At 43.8% G+C, this 19,184-nt stretch overlaps 1 protein-coding gene and 1 pseudogene across 6 annotated transcripts; one reads left to right on the top strand and one right to left on the bottom strand.

Annotated features, from left to right (window-relative positions):
• Positions 1-393: 393 nt before the first annotated feature.
• SLAMF7 (SLAM family member 7) lies at positions 394-18,828 on the top strand. Of its 6 annotated transcripts, none has more exons than XM_019718152.3 (7): positions 394-481; positions 9,872-10,204; positions 11,539-11,811; positions 12,027-12,143; positions 13,054-13,157; positions 16,707-16,769; positions 17,823-18,828. In XM_019718152.3, exons 1-7 carry the CDS (start codon positions 427-429, stop codon positions 17,892-17,894), a joined length of 1,017 nt encoding a protein of 338 aa, XP_019573711.2. In that variant the 5' UTR covers positions 394-426; the 3' UTR covers positions 17,895-18,828. The 6 variants fall into 6 exon arrangements, with proteins under 6 accessions (XP_019573711.2, XP_019573716.2, XP_019573714.2 ...); XM_088801793.1 differs by having other exon boundaries at positions 427-481; positions 9,881-10,204; positions 16,707-16,776; XM_019718153.3 differs by lacking the exon at positions 394-481 and adding an exon at positions 9,588-9,725.
• Positions 13,164-16,700, bottom strand: LOC141569325 (transcription factor BTF3 homolog 4 pseudogene; annotated as a pseudogene).
• Positions 18,829-19,184: the final 356 nt, after the last annotated feature.

The following is a 19,184-nucleotide window of genomic DNA, read 5'->3' as shown; positions in this document are numbered from 1 at the left end:
CTATAATAGAATTGTATTTAAATATATGTGCAATAAATGCGTTAGATTTCAAAAAACCTCGATAAATATAGTTATTATCCCCAGTGCCATCCTTTCGTCCCCTCTTACCGTTTCTTTCCATTTACTATGTTCTGAATCTCCATAGGTCATATGGTATAGCAGCAAAGGCTGGCCATATGGCTTTAATCAATTTCTAGCCTCTCTGAGCCTGTGATTTCTTATCTGTAAAGTGGGGGATCCATCACCTTTGGGATTCAATTCATTTTTCCCTCCCTTATTGAACACTACTATGTACTAACTGATAAGGATGGAACAAAATTAGCTATGACTCATTACCACGTGTTACCCTCATGACCCCTCCTACTTCTTAAAACCCTTCTTAAAATGAACCCTAGGGAAGTAGGTTCATTTTAACTGCTGAACAATATGCCTGGTTCCCCAGCTTGCTTTATCCTCATTTTTCTCCTCTGCCAGCTCACAGGTGAGTCTACCCAGATCCTCTTGCTCTTTTGACTGCCTTCCCCATCATGAGGTGTATTTCCAGGCTCTGGGTCCACCCTGGAGGCTCTTCTTCCTTGTCTAATATTGCTTTTTATATCCCGTGGTCTCTGAATCCCAGAAGGCAGAAAGAGACTAGAAGGAGACTAGAATGAATGACTCTGGGGACCAATGGCCCTTCTGACTGTCCTAGGGAAAGAAGGGCTGAAAGAAGTGGTTTTGGGTATCAGAAAGACCTGTGTTCTAATCCAGATTCTGCCACAAATTAAATGAAGAATGTCATCTTCCCTGAACTTTAGCCTTCCTTCCTTTTGAGGGTAACTTTAAAAGCAAAATGAGATCGTACAAGTGTTTATTATTTTCATAAATATTAAAAATATTTTATTTAAATATATTTATAACATACTTATACATTTTATAGTTAGAAATATATTTTTAAATTATACATAATAACTATACTGATGAAAGGAAATATTTGAATTTTATCTCTTAACCCAAGCAATCCAATTAGTCCTTGTAGAGAACCAACTCATATTGTCAGCATTTTATGTTTAATACCAGGAATGACTGAGGGCTTTTTCTACCTGTCACAGGTATTCTAGTTTTTTAACATTTTACTATACTCAGGGCTCTCAGAAAGGACCAGGAGCTCCATAAGTTAGGAGTATATATCCAGTCATCAAACTTGTGGGGTTCCTCCATGAGGTCTCCCTCTGAGGATTTGTCACAGCTAATTCATTTACGTGTGCCCCAGACCTGCTTGAAGTGACCTGCCCGTGACTACACATCAGTCAGCACTCCCAGTCCTTTCTTACCCCAACCTGTTTTCGCCAAGTGTTCAGCGTCAGCAGACTCTCACCCTCCTTGGATTCATTAGAGACTGGCAGTTTTAGGAAGCACCTGGTTTTAGGAAGCAGGTGGTCCTAACATAGGCTTTCGCTTTGAAAACCATAAATGGTGATTAAAAGTGGAACTTGAGAAAGGTGAGGTGGGGGAGGACATGACAAGTGCTCACCCAAAACCTGAACTGTGGGCAGCAGGGTGCAAGTGTGTGCCATGCTCCAGGAAGCTGTGGGCACCTGAACTACCATAAGTCCATGGCTGCAAAGAGTCCAATAGTGTCCTATTCCCTTCAAGGGGCAGGACAATGGAAGCAATGCTGGCCCTGGACAAGTGCTGCTGGGTTTGACTTAGTAGCTAAATCTGTGAATAAGTTACTCATCTGTGAAGCTTTGTCTTCACAAGTTCATAACGGAAAATGAAACCTAGCTTGCAGAATTAGTGCAGTCCTTTAAATGAGATATCAAATGCAAAACAATTAGAATAATAATCACCATTTATTAAGCTCCTCCTACTTCCAAGGCATTTTTCATACAATCACCTCACATGTCTGTAAGATAGATGTTATTATCCTCAATTTACAGATGAGAAAACTTAGGTTCAGAGAGGACAAATATCTTGGGCAACATTATACAACTAAATGAGAGAGAGAGAGAGAGAGAGAGAGAGAGAGAGAGAGAGAGAGAGAGAGAGAGGAAACTGAGATCCCAAAGATAGTGTCTTTTCATCACACCAACATGCATAACACTGTTGAGCTGGTACCAGAGAAGTGCTCAATACATGTGCATTCCAGCTGACTCTTCCCAGGAGAGCTAGTTGTGATTCCTGCCCCCTCCAGGTACATGAGGCCAAGGTAGGGACTGGAAATGCCCAAGAAGAGCAGGTAATTCTGTTTCCAGAATGTGAGTGCACCAACAGGGACCCACCCCGGGCAAATTCAGAGGGGCCAAGGTGCAGCTCCGCTGTCTCAGGATTCTCATCTGGAAAACAGGCACTGTAATTTGTCCCCAACTCAGATTTTGTGATGAGTAAATGATACAGGAGTGTTGAGGAGACAAGAAAAAAAGGAAAACAGAAAAAGTGTGGGGGTGGGTGGGGGGGATGTTGGGGAGATGTTGCAAAGGACCAGAATATACAAGAAGGAGGGGCCAGGAGATGAGTGAGGGGCAGAGCAGTAGGGAGCTTGAATGTGAATGTTTCGGGTTAGGGTTGGAGAGGTAGCAAAGGTGTAAGGTGAACTGGGAGGTTTGCAAGCCTCTGCCTCATATGTAGATGGTTCCCGACGCATAATGACTCAATTTGCTGTTTTCTGACTTTATGATGTTGTGCATCAGTAGAGACTGTATTTTGAATTTTGAATTTTGATCCTGTCCCTGGCTAGCAATATGCAACTCTCTGGTGATGACAGGCAGCAGCTCCCAGTCAGCCATGCGATCACAGGGTCAACCAATCCTCTGCAGTGTACTGTGTTGACAGTGTGTTTTGGATATTGTGTTTTGTGTTTTTGTATCCCATCATGTCTACAAAACTATGTTTATTGCTTCTGGTGAAAAGAATAGAAAGTAAATTGCTCCTGAGATGAAATACCTTGAGGTGAAACTCAAGATTATTGCCCAACTGTAGGCTAATGTAAGTGTTCCGAGCTTGTTTAAGGTAGGCTAGGCTAGGCTAAGTTCTGATGTTCAGTAGGGTAGATACATTAAATGTATTTTCAACTTTATGATATTTTCAACTTATGATAGGTTTATCAGGACATAACCCTATCATAAGTCAAGGGGCATCTGTACATGGCCCTGATTTAAAATGTTCTTTCTAGGATGCATTTGTTAGGGAGAAGTTACGTAAAAAGTAGTTGTTTCTAAAATCTTTTCTTTTTCTTTTTAAACAATTTCCTTTAATGGAATTTAATCTTACCCAGAAACAAACACGTAAATGACTCTAATGCATACAGCTGAAACATTCCTGATGGAGGGGGTTTGTGTAAACTCCACCTACCACTGCCTGCTCCATCACCCACCCCCTAGACTTTCCTCTAAGTTCTTCAGAAATCTACTGCAGCACTGCCACAGACCTCAAGGGTGACAGGGGGCACAGCTTGGGAAAACCTGCCTGCCTTAGGAGCCCTGATTCTTTTTTTTTTATTATTAAATTTATTGGGATGACAATTGTTAGTAAAATTACATAGATTTCAGGTGTACAATTCTGTATTACATCATCTATAAATCCCACTGTGTGTTCATCACCCAGAGTCAGTTCTCCTTCCATCACCATATATTCGATGCCCCTTACCCTCATCTCCCACCCCTCACCCCCCACCCCCCTTACCCTCTGGCAACCACTAAACTATTGTCTGTGTCTGTGAGTTTTTGTTTCTCATTTGTTTGTCTTGTTCTTTTGTTGTTTTTGGTTTATATACCACATATCAGTGAAATCACATGGTTCTCTGCTTTTTCTGTCTGACTTATTTCGCTCAGCATTACTCTCTCAAGATCCATCCATGTTGTCACAAATTTTCCTATATCATCTTTTCTTACCACCGAATAGTATTCCATTGTGTATATATACCACAACTTCTTTATCCATTCATCTATCGAAGGACATTTTGGTTGTTTCCATGTCTTGGCCACCGTAAACAAAGCTGCAATGAACATTGGAGCACACTTGTCTTTATGTATAAATGTTTTCAGATTTTTTGGGTAGATACCCAAGAGAGGGATTGCTGGGTCATATGGCAATTCTATTCATAATTTTTTGAGGAACCTCCACACTGCCTTCCATAATGAGCCCTGATTCATAATACTGGCCTTCCACTGACTTGGGATATGTCATCCTCGGAGCATGAGTCTCCTCATTTGTAAAATGGGACTGGATTAGATAGTCCCTAAGATTCCTCTCAGCTTTGAGATGCTCTGGTCCTTGGTTTCCATGAGGATGTGCCATGACATGCTGGTGCATTCTGATGGAGGCACTGACTACTGGGAAAGGTGCTCGGGGACTGGGCTGATAAGCAGAAGGTGGGCTTTACACCCTCTCCTAGCCTGAAGTCTTTGTCCTGTGCCACCATCCCTGATTCTGGCTGTACTGATGATGGCCCTCTCCCTCCACTTGACTCTTCAGCCTTGGGGGAACACTTTAAGGAGTGGAGGTAAAGGGAAGTGGCATAAGGGGGGAGCTGTTGTCGCTTCCTGTTATGGAGGGCATCTTAAGGCAGACTCTCCTGATACCAAAAATATCTATGTCTTGGCCAGGGCAGAAAGCAAAGGGTCTTCTGCCCCAGCTCCCTTAATCTCCAAAGGCAAGTTGTTGGGGAATGTTCGCTGCAGGAGATATCCCCCTGTGTGCTGATCAGACTCACTGTTTTGCTATGAAGTAGCCAGTGACTGGTCTGTAGGCATTAGTTTCCAAGGAGAAGCTCACCTTGCCATGTAGCCATCCAAAAAAGTTTTGGAAAATCTCTGTTTCTCAATTTTAGCCATTCTTCTGAAAATGAAACCAAAAAATTGGAAGCTTTCTTAAGGTCTGTTCCTTACAACACTACTCCCTGACCTGTCTCCCACCATGTTATAGATGACTCTGTACCTTCTAAAGGTGCTTTCATACCCATATTCACCCTTCACTCACCCCAACATCCTGGCAAACAAAGGTTATATTTTGCCTATGAGAGTTAAGAACACCAAAACTCAGAATGGTAAGCAGTGAGTCAGCAGTGGAGAGAAAGCAGGCCTCTGACACAGAGGAACTAGCTAGTTTCTCATCCCACTTCTGCCACTTCCCAGTTTGGGCCTTGGGAAAGTCATTCAGCATCTTGAAGCCCCAGTGTCCTCATCTATAAAGTGGAACTTATCCTCTACCTCATGGAGTTGCTTTAAGGATCAAGAAAAATAATGCCCATTAAATTAGTTTTATCACAGAGTGATACCAAGTGTTTGTTGCTGGAGTTATTATTATGGAGGAACCAGAATGAAACCCAGTTCTTCTGACTCCCAGTTAAGCCAGAGCTCTAAATTTTTTATACACTCCATATTGCCTGGGAGGAGAGACCATCTCCATCCCTCCTTGGGTGGGATCTCAGACCCCATCACCAGGTCATCTGGAACATAATGCCTATAGATATTGGCTAATTCACAGCAAAATGGTATCATGCAGGGTGTCATGCAGGGTCTCTGGTCCCCCTCCCCACATAAGAACACAGGATATGGTGAGGCCAAAGAGGAACACCCACAGACCCATAGGTAGGGGAGTCATAGCACTGTATTCTCGCTGGCGGCCAGGCAAGACACACGAAGTAAGATCCACATGATCTGCAATTCGCTGTCCACTTCTCTGCCTGCCAACCAACCAACCAACCTCACTTGCTAACTGCAATCCCTGCCTCTGCAATCCCTGCTTGCTAGCTCAGCCACCATTCGCTGTTAGCGTAGCCACAGCAGTTATATTAGGGGCCAATGGCTCACTGGTTACAGCTGACGGCCAACTAGCCACAGATGATGGCCATCTGATCACAGTTGATGGCCATTTACTACCCGAGCCATCACCTTTCTACATGAGGCCGAGAGCCTGGAAACTTCACTCTTGGCCCTGTCCCCACAAATGGTATGCCCAATCACCACCCAGGGGAATATTTCCTTCTGAAGAATTTTAAGTGGAAAATAAATAGATATTCAGAGAGTGCATGTGAGAAAGAGTTGGAGACTTTCTCAAGGAAGGATCTTGAACTAGGCTTTATGGATCTTGAATAAGATTTAGATGAGCAGAGACAAGCACAAACAGAAGTTTGTGAGGTAGAAAGTAAAATGGGATCAGGCTGCTGTCTGGTGGTAGTAAGTGTACGGCATCCTGGGCTTCACATCTTCCCACAGCATCGTATGGTCATCCTGACCTTGGAGCAGAAGTCCTGGGCTTCTCTCAGATACAATCAACCCAGGTCATGTGTTATCCCTGAATTAATTACTATGCCAGAGAAAGGCTACCACCTGAGCTGGATGCCTGTCCTTACCCAAACCACCGGGCTACTACAAAGTGAGGCAGGGGTGAAATGGATGCAGGGGAGTGAAGTTACACCATTCACTGCACTGATCTAGATGGAAGGGTAGGTGGACGAGTCTCATAGGGCCAAATCTTCCCAGGTCTTGTAAATAGGCATTGTTAGTAGCCCCTCATTCTCTACAGTCATCTGACCCCACAAATCATGTTAAGTCCCCCCATTGTGCATTCCCCAAGTACCTGTTACCCCCCTTTTTATAATACATGTAGTTACTTATTTCATGACAGTCTCCCAACACCATGAGTGCAAAGATCATGACTGTCTTGCTCCCCACTTATATTCTCAACTCCTAAACAGTACCTGGCACAAATGTAAAACTAAAAAGAAGTGTTTTTTGTTTTTTTACCCCTTCTTCTGCCTCCGCCCCCCGACTCCAGTTCAAGCCGTTGTTTGTCAGTCTAGTTGTGTAGGACACAGCTCCCTGGCCTATGTTGGTATTATGAGCTTTGCACTCCCCCCAGCTGAGGCAGTTGGTCACCTGTTGTTGCTGGGCCACTCATGGCTGAGAGCTGCTGGCCGCTCATGTTGCCTGCCGGCCACGTGGCAGCACACCGCAGGTCAGCTCCAGGGAGAGCTGTTGTTCACAGTCTTAGTTGTAGAGGGCGCAGCTTACTGGCCCATGTGGGAATCCAATCGGCGACCTCGGCGTTAGGAGCTTGGCGCTCCAACCACCTGAGCCACTGAGCTGGCCCTAAAAGTTTTTACAGGAAAGAACGACTGAATGAGAAAAGCATGACCTACCTAAACATGGTAAAACTCTATAGGGTCACACTTGCATGCGGAGAAGCTGTCACAGAAAGGGGAGATTCAGTTCCTCCTTGGACAGCTGAGAATTGAGAAGTTTCTTGTTTCACAGTCAACAGGGAAGAGGAAACAAAACTGGTTGGGACTCATAAATCCTGCTTCCTATCCTCTGAACTCACATTTAGGGATTGGCATGAACCTATGTGGGGACAGAACCCCAAAAAGCAGTTTCCAGGCTCTCGGCCTCACATAGACAGGTGCTGGCTCAGGTAGTAAATGGCCATCAACTGTGATTGCATGGCCATCAGCTGTGGCTAGTTGGCCGTCAGCTATAACCAGTAAGCCATTGGCCACTAATATAACTGCTGTGGCTGTGCTAGCAGAGAGAGAAAAAAATGGGGGCTAGCAAGAAGATGGTGGCTGGGCTAGCAAGAACAGATTGCAGAGAGGCGGATGCCGCCAGGGAGAATATAGTGGTATGACTCCCCTACCTATGGCTCCGTGGGTGTTCCTTTTTGGCCTCACCATATCCTGCGTTCTTGTGTGGGGAGCGGGAGCAGAGACCCGCAGGCCTCCCCGCACGACAACCTACTTTCTTCCTTTATGACTGCTTTTGCCACCCTGAAGCTACAAATAAGGTAGAACAAACTCCATCTAGACTTATGTTAGCAATTTATAGTTATCTGCCAACTTCATTCTAAAAAGGAACTATAAATTTGGAAACATTTTCTTATATCGCCACACAATTCACATCTTTTGACATTTATCATGAGAATATAGCTCCTCGTGTGAAGTGAACAAAATAATTTTTCATAGTTTAAATACATGCACACATGCTAAAGCCACATCCTGGCAGTTTTCTCACCTCCCTAACTTAAATCTCTCTAAAACCTCATGTGAAACTGAAGTTACTCTAAGGTACCCTACATTTAAGCATTATACCAACTTGAAGGCAAGTTATATTCAATCTTTATTTGACTGCAAAATTTTAACTCCTTCCATTTCTGTTGTTAAAGTGAATGAATAAATGCATTAACTAATCCATCAAAAATTCAAAATAAAATTGATTTTGTCTATAACATTTAGTGGGATTATTTTGACACCCCTTGAGATATTCAAAGAGAGTAACTGAAAAACCATCCTGCCTCAGTATTAGGGGAGCAGGGAGAACAGTTTTTTAAAAAATCAGGTTACTTAATAGGATAATTTGATAAAGTCCTGAAGGATCCAAAGAATATATGAACTCACTGATAAATTATAGGGAGAAAAATGTTTTAAAACAGGAATCAGCTCCTAAAAGGCATTCACCCAGGGAGAGAAACCAGTACTTTTGGAGATAAATTTAGCAAAAAGGTTGGTCAAGATACCAGACCTGTAATCAAGGGACTAGGTCAACATTTGGTAGCATCAGATTCTCTTACTCTGGAGCACTGGGAGAGTAGCTTATGCTGGAGGGAAGGTCACAAAAGGCCATAAAGAGAAAATGAGGATTCTTGAATCCACTATATCATAAAATAGAAAGATAAATTATCCTTAAAATTCTAAGCTATCACTATCATTAGGAACTTATAGCTTACTTCCCAATGTCCTGATCTGTGCTTGGGAACAACTGACCCCATGTCAGTTAGGCTGCTCCTTCCTCTGCATCAAAATCAACTCTCCTAGGAGCAATGGGGTGGGGGTATCCTAAGCAGGGCTTAGGAAGTAACCTCCCTGTCGCATCCAGCGCAACACGGGCAGTGAGGGTGCGAGAAGGGGCGGTTTGGATTAAGTTTTTAAGAAAGAAACAGAGACTTAATGCAGTTAAATCTCTCCGAAGGCCAGGGGTCTCTCAGTCTCAGACGACTGGAGCCCAGAATAAGGCTGACTGGAGGTTTTTATTGATAGGTATACAAAAATAAGAAAGTAACATTGTTTCTTACACGGTCTGTGAGACTCACTCATACATCATAACAGAAAACGTTTATTCCAATCACCCTTTGTCTGTAAACAGCCGAAGGACAAGGTCCCATGATGTCTTACCTAAGGTATGTACCCTCTCAGGGTCAAGTCTCTCGTATTGTAACAGTTCTGTTGAGATAAGTGGGGAGAACTGATCTTCATTGCCCTCATGACTTCTCTCACAATCAGGTGAGAGAGGAAAGCCAGAGACAGCAATGGCTTTTCCCAGGCAGGGGGAAGGGGAGGAAAGGCTCCTTTTTGGATCTTCTAAGGCAGCTCATTGGTGGTCCCCACTCAGTTCTGCCTGGCTTAGGTTGTATCTCCCGTGAGATATCTTACCCGTCTTTGGCTGCAAACCATCTTTTGGGGACCAGACAGAGAGACATAAGGTGTAAACACAAGGATGGAACAGAGTCCCAGAAAGGCACAGTCTCACAGACTCTTCTTTCCTTAAGGAAAGACACAGGGGGACAGTTGGCTAGGCTGTTGTGTGACTATACCTCCCCACTTGTTCCCCTGCAGGAACTTGTCAAGGATGGAACTGGGTCTTGTGGTCTACCTCAGAGCTTGGTCTTTTAAGTCAGAGGTCTCCAGGAATGGGGTGGGTTCACCTGCAGTCACCCCTTTCAGGAAAAAGTTCTGATCTCAATGGCTTCATGTGAGTGAAGTTCCAAAGGATTTCCCAGGGGCTGGTTGGGTTGGAATTAGAGACTTTCTTGGGACCTTCCCAGAACCCAAAGAGGGTAAGTAATTGCTCTAAAGTGCAGGGACTAATGCTTATTTTATGGTTCTCTGTGTCTGCAGGGCCAGCAGCCTCTGGAGCCCTGATGCAACTGGTTGGTGCCCTTGGGGGGTCTGTGATTTTCCCTCTGACACACTCAGTAGATCAGATTGACAGCATTGTCTGGGTCTTAAACACAACTATTCTTGTTACCATACAACCCAAAGTGGCGGACAGACAAGACAATGTCATAGTGATTCAAAATCATAACAAGAAAAGGCTGAGCTTCCCACATGGAAACTACTCCCTGAAGCTCAGCAAACTGAACAAGAGTGACTCAGGTACCTATCGTGTGCAGATATACAGCTCAGCCCTCCAGGGTCCCTTCATCCAGGAATATGAGCTGCATGTCTATGGTGAGTAGAAACAGTTCCAAAGGTGGATGACTGCTTTGGTAACGTGGCAAACTCCTTGATATTGGAGATATTTAAGCAAAGGCAGGATAAACACTTGGTAAGAATGGAAGAGAGAAATCCTGCATGCCTGAAGTAGATGTAGCTGATCCCTGAGGTTCTTTCCTACTTAGAGATTTTATAAGAGGCAGTGTGGTGCAGCAGATGGGCAAAACAGGAAGTGGCAATCACACAGGCCAAATGCTGGCTTCTCTACTTACTAGTTTCATGGCCTTAACCAAGTTACTTTGAAACTTAGTTTTCATATCTGTAATGGGGAGGAAAATTATAACTATCTTAGAAAGATTATCAGGTATAAACACCAATTACAATTCTTCCCCTACAGATTCCAACCAATTGAGAAATAGACACAAGAATCAGAAGGAGATAAAAATAGCTTTTTTTTTCTGGTAAAGCTCAATAGCAGAAATATTTTTCCCTAAGTCTAAACCTTGAAGCCCATTCAAGAAAGATGAACTTTCAAAACAATTGACCAACTACAATAATAACTGCCTCACTTACTGAGCTGCAAAATCATGGACACCAGGAGATGGGCCTCCAGGTTTGCTTATAGGAGGTAGGCCATTTACCTTGATCTAGGTATGTCTTCCATATATACATAGTTGAAGGGAACAGAAGACATGCATTCTGTGGGCAAACTAGCTACGGGAGGGGAAGAAAGGGCAAACCACACTTAGCAGCGATCTTAACAGTTCAACCCCACAAGCAGAAAAATGTAGATAATAGATGCCAGATTCTCACCATATCAGCGATTAACCAATTAATCATCCTCTGAGGGAGAGGAGTGAGCACAAAGTAGGGAGAGGGACCAGTAGTGTTATTCCTCCAGAAAAGTAAAGTGAAAAGTCTCTTCAAAGAAGCCTAAAGATAGGGTAATAGGGAGTCTCTAAAAAAAAGTTTAAATTAGCTAACATCTAAAATGCATTTAACATAATATTGAATGTCAACTGTAACTGAGAAAAAAAGAATTAAAAATAAATAAAATAAAATGCATTTAACACAATGTTTGTCATATGGCTGTGTTAGTAAATGGCAGCTGCATTCTTGTTGGGTTGTTATTATATCTATTACTATTGTTGTTGTTGTATAGCTGTGGGCAAGCTGACCAAGATAGTTCTCTTTCCCAGACAAGAATGACAATTCTACTCTGAATTTCTGCTTCCTCTCCACTCTGTTGTATGTTGTAGAGATTCAGGTCCAAGGTTCACAGAATAATTCAGAAAAAGGAGGGCAATCAGCACAGTTTCCACCCTTGCTTGTCCATTTATCTTTTACAGAGCACCTATCAAAGCCCAAAGTCACCATGAGTCTGCAGAACAATAGCAATGGCACCTGTGTGACCAATCTGACATGCTTCATGGAACAGGGAGGAGAGGATGTGACTTACAGCTGGAAGTCCTGGGGGCAAGCAACCAATGAATCCCATTATGGCTCCATCCTCCCCGTATCCTGGAGTCTGGGGGAAAAGGATATGACCTTTATCTGCATGGCCAGGAACCCCATTAGTAGCAACTCTTCAAACCCCATCTCTGCCTGGAAGCTCTGTGAAGGTGACTGTCTTACTCTTCCTCCAGGAGCCGCTGGTCTGAGGATCTATACATTCTTCAGCTCCTGGTTCCCATGGGAACAACCCCATGTGAAAACTGGAGGCCTCTCGGAAGTCACCAGACTGGGAGGGAGGAAGGTGGTAGTTGCTCCAAAAGTTGGATCATTTTCCCTAACTGATTCTTTCTTCCCTGTGCCTCCACCTCTTCTCTCTTTAAAGGTGCTGCTGCTAACCTGGATTCCACCATTATCCTGAACCTCCTGTGGGTATTCCTCCTGCTCAGTGTCCTTGCACTGGTGCCAGTTATTTTGATTATGTGGCGAGAAAGAAGAAAAGGTAAAGCATGTACCATTTTCGTCTCCACCCTTATTCAGGCATTTTCTCCCTCATTTACTCAACAAGCATATGTTAACTGTGTTCCAGGCTCGATGTTAGGCACTAAGGATACAGAAATGAAAGACCATAGTCTCTGTCCTCAAAGAGAGCACCATCTGCCTACGCTCCTTAGTTATGGGGTAGAGTGCTTGACTCCTTAACTTCTCTCCTGAGGCCAAAGTCCTTTCAGTTCCCTCTCCAGTACCCACCCCTTTCCTTCCCCCAGAGGTACTGACTGATGTGGCCCCCTTGTTGACACAGGTCCCAGCACTGCTGACTCTGTTCCCCTGGCCTGGGAGGTGATGACTTCCAACTCAGAGACCCCATAGAGCAGCACCCTCCAGTCCCCATCCCTGTCAGTGCCCCCAAAGCAATCTCAGTCCTCTCTATTGGGTCACCCTCAGAGACCGCTCTGTACTCCCAACCTCAGTCTAGACACATTCTTCTTGGAGAAGCCTGATCTTGTCTCTGTCTCTCTCCATGCTGCCCCCCATGTTATATCCCTAAGCCCTGCTGATTTGCCTTCTCAGGATCCCACTGATACTGTCCATAAGGGTTATTGGGGAGGAACCTAAGCATGGATTCGGTATGAACTGTAGACTTCCCCCCTCTTGAAAGCATTTCTGACCTACTCTCTTTCCGTTTGGGTGCTTGGTCCAGAGACTGGGAAGTAAAGTGATGAGGCTGACAAGTTCATCCTGGAATTTTCCTGGGTTTAGCACTAAAAGTCCCATGTCCTGGAAAACCTTCTAGTTACAGGGAAACCAGAATGGTTGTTGACTCTAAGTAGGTTGTCATTTGGGGTGGTAGGCCAATGGAGTGGTGAGTGGAAAGAAAGGCCACTTCTGATTCTCTCCCAACTTGGTTGCAGGGTCCATTAAAAAAGAGAAGAGAATGGACATTCATCAGGAAGTTCTTAATTACTATCCCCCTTCTGGAGAGACCTCAGAGTACGACACAATCTCTAACCTGAATGTGAGTCCATTCCCATTTTTCCTGGGGCCTGATCCTCCTCTCTGAGGCCCTTCTCGTTTTACTTGAGATTTTTTTCATGGATTTGGACAACATGGGAAATGAGGATGTATAGCACCGTTTTTTTTCCCTTCAGACTGCACAAATACTTCACGTTTTGACCAAAATAATAGATCCTGGGAGGAAGTGCAAAATACAAAATCAAATGACTAAAAATGCTGAACAAACAGCATTATTAATATACAAAATAATTTATATTACTGAACTAGTAACAGTTGATGTTATCCATGTCTGTGAAACTTTGGAATCACATAGCTGCTCCGTTAAATGGAGTCCATGTCAGCTTCCAAAAACCAGAAGAGATTTCAGTTACTTTCATTCTTGATGCCTCATCAAAATTTTCTATAAGATCTGGAGCATCATCATCCTTTTAGTCAACATATTCTGGTTTTGGTGCTTTGCTATCCGACACTTGCGAGGGAACTATTCAGCTAACTTCCTAAGACTTGTTAAGCTGTCAGCACCAAGTTGACGTAATACTCCAGGAAGCATTTCTGTGATTGCTTTGGTTTCTGTATGACTGGTAATTGCACAGGTATTAGCAGAAAGGGAAGCTTGGACTTTGGGATTGTTGAAATGAATAACTGTCCCATCATCTTTAGTCATATTAACCTCTTCAATACCAGCTATATTATTTGCAGCCAGTTTTTTTTTTGTGTGTGTGTTTTTTTTAGAGAACTATTAAGTTTTTTGTTATCAGCTGTAGCTATTGCATGTACCACCTTCTTCTTTCTGTGAGCTGTACCCTTGCCCCCTATCTGAACCTGAGCCTGAAGTTTGGCTATGTTTTCTTGATCCATGCTGTTGGTAAATCTGAAGCAGGGCGGATCCTCCAATTAAGGATGTATAGCTCTTGAAATCCAATGCACATGTGTCTCCCCCAAGTCTTTATGGGTTCTTTCTTATGCAGGAGTTTGTGGCCTCCAACTGGTTCTGACCCAAACAGTAAGGCTCATACTGTGATCTATAGAATCACCCCTTTCCTCCACATTTCACAATAGCCACTCAACAGGCCTGATTCCTTTTGCATAGGACACTGGATAGAGAAGTGTGCCTTTGACATCATATTTGAGTTATGGTGTCAGTAGGCTGGCTTTGGAGATGCCTTTTCCTCTGAGGAAACTTTAGAAGCCATCAGGAGAGGACTTAGAAGGCTCCACAGTGGCTCTGAGCCCACACTCGGGGCTACCCAAGTGCCCCGACCAGTGGGGCATTCAACAGGGACCGAAGGGAGACACCCTGAAAAGAGAAAATAGGAGGCGCGAAGAAATGGAGGCAAGACAAAGTTCTGATCAAGCCTCAAATTTTTTATTGCAGCTACAAGATTATATGGGTTAGGGTAAACTGGGCGGGGAGTGAATGAGGAAGGAGAGAGGAGGAATGAGGAAGGAGCTTTACTTATCAGAGATGTGACCTTTTAAGGGCAAACTGACGGTTCCAGGAATTAGGTCATGTGCTGCCGGATAGCATAGTTTCTTTGAGTCAGGCTCCTACACCCAAGTGTGGGTCACTAAGCTGAAGGGAATGAACACAAGGTTAATCCAATGGAAACTCTTTGAAGAATATAAGAATAAAGTTTAAAGAAACCCAAATAACAAGAGATAATTTGGAGACATAAACTGTGTAGATAACTTCAAATATCACCCCAGGAACAATCACTGTAGCCCAGGATGGACTAGCTCCTTATAGGTCATAGACTGCTTTTCCACATTGGCCCATTTAATGAAGAAATAAGAACACTGTGGAGCTTCAAAATCCATTTTACTCCAGCCTTTAGTGTCTCCCAACCAGGTTGCATCTTCCTGCTCTTACCTACAACTTTTGCAAAAGGAGACATTACATTTCCTCTTTGAAAATGTTAGTGTCCTGAGAGCTCCTTCCTTCCCACAGGGAGACTGCTCTGTGTTCGCCTCAGTCTGGGTTCTGTCAAAATTGATCACGTTCTGCTCCCTTTTGTCCTGCTCAAGACATATTCCCAGGAGACAATAGGACTGTCCTGGATGTTCAGAAATAAACTTCATCAACCCAGGGTATTTTTCTCCAGCCTGGAAGGAGCTTTTGTTATTGCTATTACTGTTGGGTTTTTTTTGTTGTTGTTTGTTTTTTTAAGATTTTATTAGGGAAGGGGAACAGGACTTTATTGGGGAACAGTGTGTATTTCCAGGACATTTTTTTCCAAGTCAAGTTGTTGTCCTTTCAATCCTAGTTGTGGAGGGTGCCGTTCAGCTTCAAGTTGTTGTCCTTTCAGTCTTAGTTGTGGAGGGCGCAGCTCAGCTCCAGGTCCAGTTGTCGTTTTCTAGTTGCAGGTGGTACATCTCACCATCCCTTGTGGGAGTCGAGGAATCGAACTGACAACCTTGTGGTTGAGAGGATGCGCTCCAACCAACTGAGCCATCTGGGAGCTCAGCAGCAGCTCAGCAATCTGAGTTGCAGGGGGCGGAGGCCACCATCCCTTGTGGGACTCGAGGAGTTGAACCGGCAACCTTGTGGTTGAGAGCCCACTGGCCCATGTGGGAATTGAACCGGCAGCCTTTGGAGTTAGTAACACGGAGCTCCAACTGCCTGAGCCACTGGGCCGGCCCCTATTACTGTTGTTTTGTTTTATTCTGCCCATCGTCATTCTTACTGAGCTCCTTTTCCAAGGACCCTGATTTCCAAGGGCCCTTTTAACTGATGGAAAGGTTTATTTGCAACATTATTAAAATTACTTCAACTTATCCTTTAATTAAGAGGCTCATAGCTCATGGGGACTTAGATATCTTATATTTTTTAAATTAATTTCAACACAACACAGTTTTATTTTATTTTTTCCCCCTTTCTTCTGCCTCTCCCCCCCCCTCCAGTTCAAGCCGTTGTTTCTCAGTCTAGTTGTGTAGGACACAGCTCCCTGGCCCAGGCTGGTGTTATGAGCCTTGCGCTCCCCCCGGCTGAGGCAGCCGGTCGCCAGTTGTCGGTCAGCTGCTAACAGCAGCTCACTGCAGCTCACTGCAGCTCTTGCTGGCTGCCCCACTCATGCTGGCTTCTGGCTGCTCATGGCGGCATACAGTATCCCACAGCAGCACACAGCAGCTGGCAGCAGCTCACACCAACCTCCGGCTGCCTACGGCAGCCCAGCTCCAGGGTGAGCTGTTGTTCACAATCTTAGTTGTAGAGGGTGCAGCTCACTGGCCCATGTGGGAATCGAACCAGCGGCCTTCAGCGTTAGGCATTAGGAGCATGGTGCTCCAACCACCTGAGCCACCAGGCCGGCCCACAGCACAGTTTTAAAATAGTGCAATTGTTTCTTTTTAAATAGTTACTAATAATTATAATAACAGTCACTAGCAAGAACATTTACCACTACCCATTCCTGTTTCAGAACTCTCTACCTCCATCACCATCTCCTCCTGTCTCTGCTTTCCTTTCTCTGGATTCTGGACATCTTTTTTGCCTTGTCTATGTGATTCAGGGGTGGATGATAATTTGTTTCGTTTTGTTTTGTTTTGTTAATAGAAAACTATTCCAGAGGAAAATTCAATAAATACGCTTTATTCCACAGTACAAATACCCAAAGAGGTAAGACGTGTTAGAACTGGGCTTCATCTCAGTTGTCCCATTGCTTTTCCTAGTTCAAGCTTAGCTTCAAATTTCTTGGACCGCAAGGAGCTCATGTTTCCTGTCCTGGTATTATAAAGACATCTCCATTCTCTTTGCTTACAGTTACAGAAGAATATAGAGAATAGAAGAAAATTGTGTTTTAGGAGCCAAATGGGGCTAATGTGGAACAAACAGTAGCAGAGAGGTTCTACCCTGTTTCCCCGAAAATAAGACCTAGCCAGACAATCAGCTCTAATGTGTCTTTTGAAGCAAAAATTAATATAAGATCAGGTCTTATATTATATTATATAAGGTCTGATCTTATAGTATAGTAAAATATAATATAATATAATACCAGGTGTTATATTAATTTTTGCTCCAAAAGACACATTGGAGCTGATTGTCCGGCTAGGTCTTATTTTTGGGGAAACAAGTTAGGTAGGAATGATAGGGAAAATCAGCCCGATCCTGACTGAGGGTATACATGGAGGGAAAGGCCATGGTTAGGCTGTGCTTGGGAGGAGAGGAACAGCTGTTAAGGAGACTCCAGCTTGCTTCTGAGCTACCAGTAAACTGGAGGCAGGAGAGATTTCCTTTTCTTTTCTGTGGTCTAGCTCTTATATCTAATTTGTACACTCCCCCAAGTCTAACTACTAAGGTAGTAAGTTTTAAAGTGTATTCATTCACAGACCACACTTGGCAGAAACAGTGATGCCTCTTTTCTCCCCTCCCAACCAGATCCGAAAAGATGAGGATGAGTAAAACAGTTTGCTTAGTAATAGGACAGATTGGTTCTGATAGGTTATTGGAAGAGAAATTCAGTTCATTGAGCATTCAACAAGATAAATGTGTGTTAGCCTTAAGGAATAGTTTCTCTAAAGTCAGAATGATTAAACAGTGGGAGCAAGAACAGCGGGAGGCTCGGGTTGAGTAACCTTGGCAATTAAGAGTGTCTGGGATGAAGGGGTCACCTAAGGGGGATTCAGAGTCCTGCCCACCTTAACACTATGCTTTCTTATGTCTGCTTAACAGATGGAAAAACCCCACCCACTGCCCACATCACCAGATACACCAAGGCTATTTGCATATGAGAATGTCATCTAAACAGCTATGTGCTCTTTCCTGTCTCCCCCCACCCCCAAATAAAAAGTCAAACGAATTCACTAATGTGACCAAAAATATCGAGGAAGAATGAACATTGACTTCCTTCCAGGATAACTATGTATCTTTTATGCGACTTCAAATTTATGAGTTACTAATTCTATCCACTGCTAAGAAATCTCCTCAAACCCAGAATAACTATGTCTTCCTGGAAATGTTACTGTGAATTTATCAGCCAAGCCCAAGCAAGGGGCTTAGAAGTGTCTCTATTGATATGTAAGTGCAGTGTCACACAAATGAATGATGGCTCCATCCCTGACCTCGGAAGTCAGGAATACACCAAAGGTCTGTTTGTCAAGAGGGCAAAACGACAGGAACAGCAGATGTTTCCAGCAGAGGCAGATATAGCAGCCAGAAATGGATTTATTAACCAACATATTAATTATGTACCTGGTACAGTGATGAACTTACACTGATTTTGGTCAGTCATGCTGTCTGCTCTCATGAAATTGGCCCCTCATGAACTACTTCTGTGGGCAGTCACGCCAGGCCTGACCACAGATTCCTAACACCCAAGGAGGCAGTTGTGGACCCATAGGAGTTGGGGATCAAAGTGCACAAGGACAAAAAAGCCAGGTTGAAGACTCGGTTTAGCTGGATGGAAACTCAGAAGTGTGCCTGACCCAAGGACAATGACCACTGCCCCAGTTTTATTTATACTCTTGTTCTACAATGAGAAGTCCAGGCCATACGCCTGTACAGAGCCCCTCTCAATGGAGAAACTGAGCGTGAAGACACACTTCAAATTATTACAGGAGACTTGGAATCAAGGTGTGGTCACTTGCAAACCTTTAAATTCACTTAAATCACTCAACCAATATTTATTGAGAAACTCTGCTATGTCAGTCTGGCAAATAAGATGGATGTCATCTCTGTCCCCAGGGAGTTTACCTTCTTCTTAATGAAATGAAAAACCCGAGGATGGGAAGCGTTCTTTTGGTGGACTCATGTCTTGAATAGAAATATTGGGAACAGATATGATGTCCCACATCTAGGGGTGTGAAGTGTCAAATGACAAAACAAAAACAATTTAGTTTGATGTCCTTTATCCATGGATTGGGGGAGTACAGTGTCTCACCAGCAGTGGAACCCTCTTCCCAAGGGAATTTGGGCAAGTGTGAGTTTTATGGAGCATTGTTACAAGAGGGAACAAGGAAACAGGCATGATTGGCTAAAAGGTCAGGGCCAGCAGGTCCAGTTTCTAGGTTGAAGTGAGCTAGCTTGAGCCCAGTT

This window comes from Rhinolophus sinicus, chromosome 11 (genome assembly GCF_057876585.1).
Source record: "Rhinolophus sinicus isolate RSI-liver-muscle chromosome 11, RSI-T2T, whole genome shotgun sequence".
Lineage (NCBI taxonomy): Eukaryota > Metazoa > Chordata > Mammalia > Chiroptera > Rhinolophidae > Rhinolophus > Rhinolophus sinicus.
The sequence above is the reverse complement of the archived record's forward strand: the minus strand, read 5'-3'. Positions and strand labels throughout refer to the sequence as shown.

What these genes read in the sequence shown, in the direction of transcription:
- SLAMF7 (XM_019718152.3), top strand. Translation starts at nt 427, where the DNA reads ATGCCTGGTTCCCCAGCTTGCTTTATCCTCATTTTTCTCCTCTGCCAG. An exon ending in TCTCCTCTGCCAGCTCACAG is followed by an intron (nt 482 to 9,871) that starts GTGAGTCTACCC and finishes CTGTGTCTGCAG; the next exon opens with GGCCAGCAGCCTCTGGAGCC. An exon ending in TGCCTGGAAGCTCTGTGAAG is followed by an intron (nt 11,812 to 12,026) that starts GTGACTGTCTTA and finishes CTCTCTTTAAAG; the next exon opens with GTGCTGCTGCTAACCTGGAT.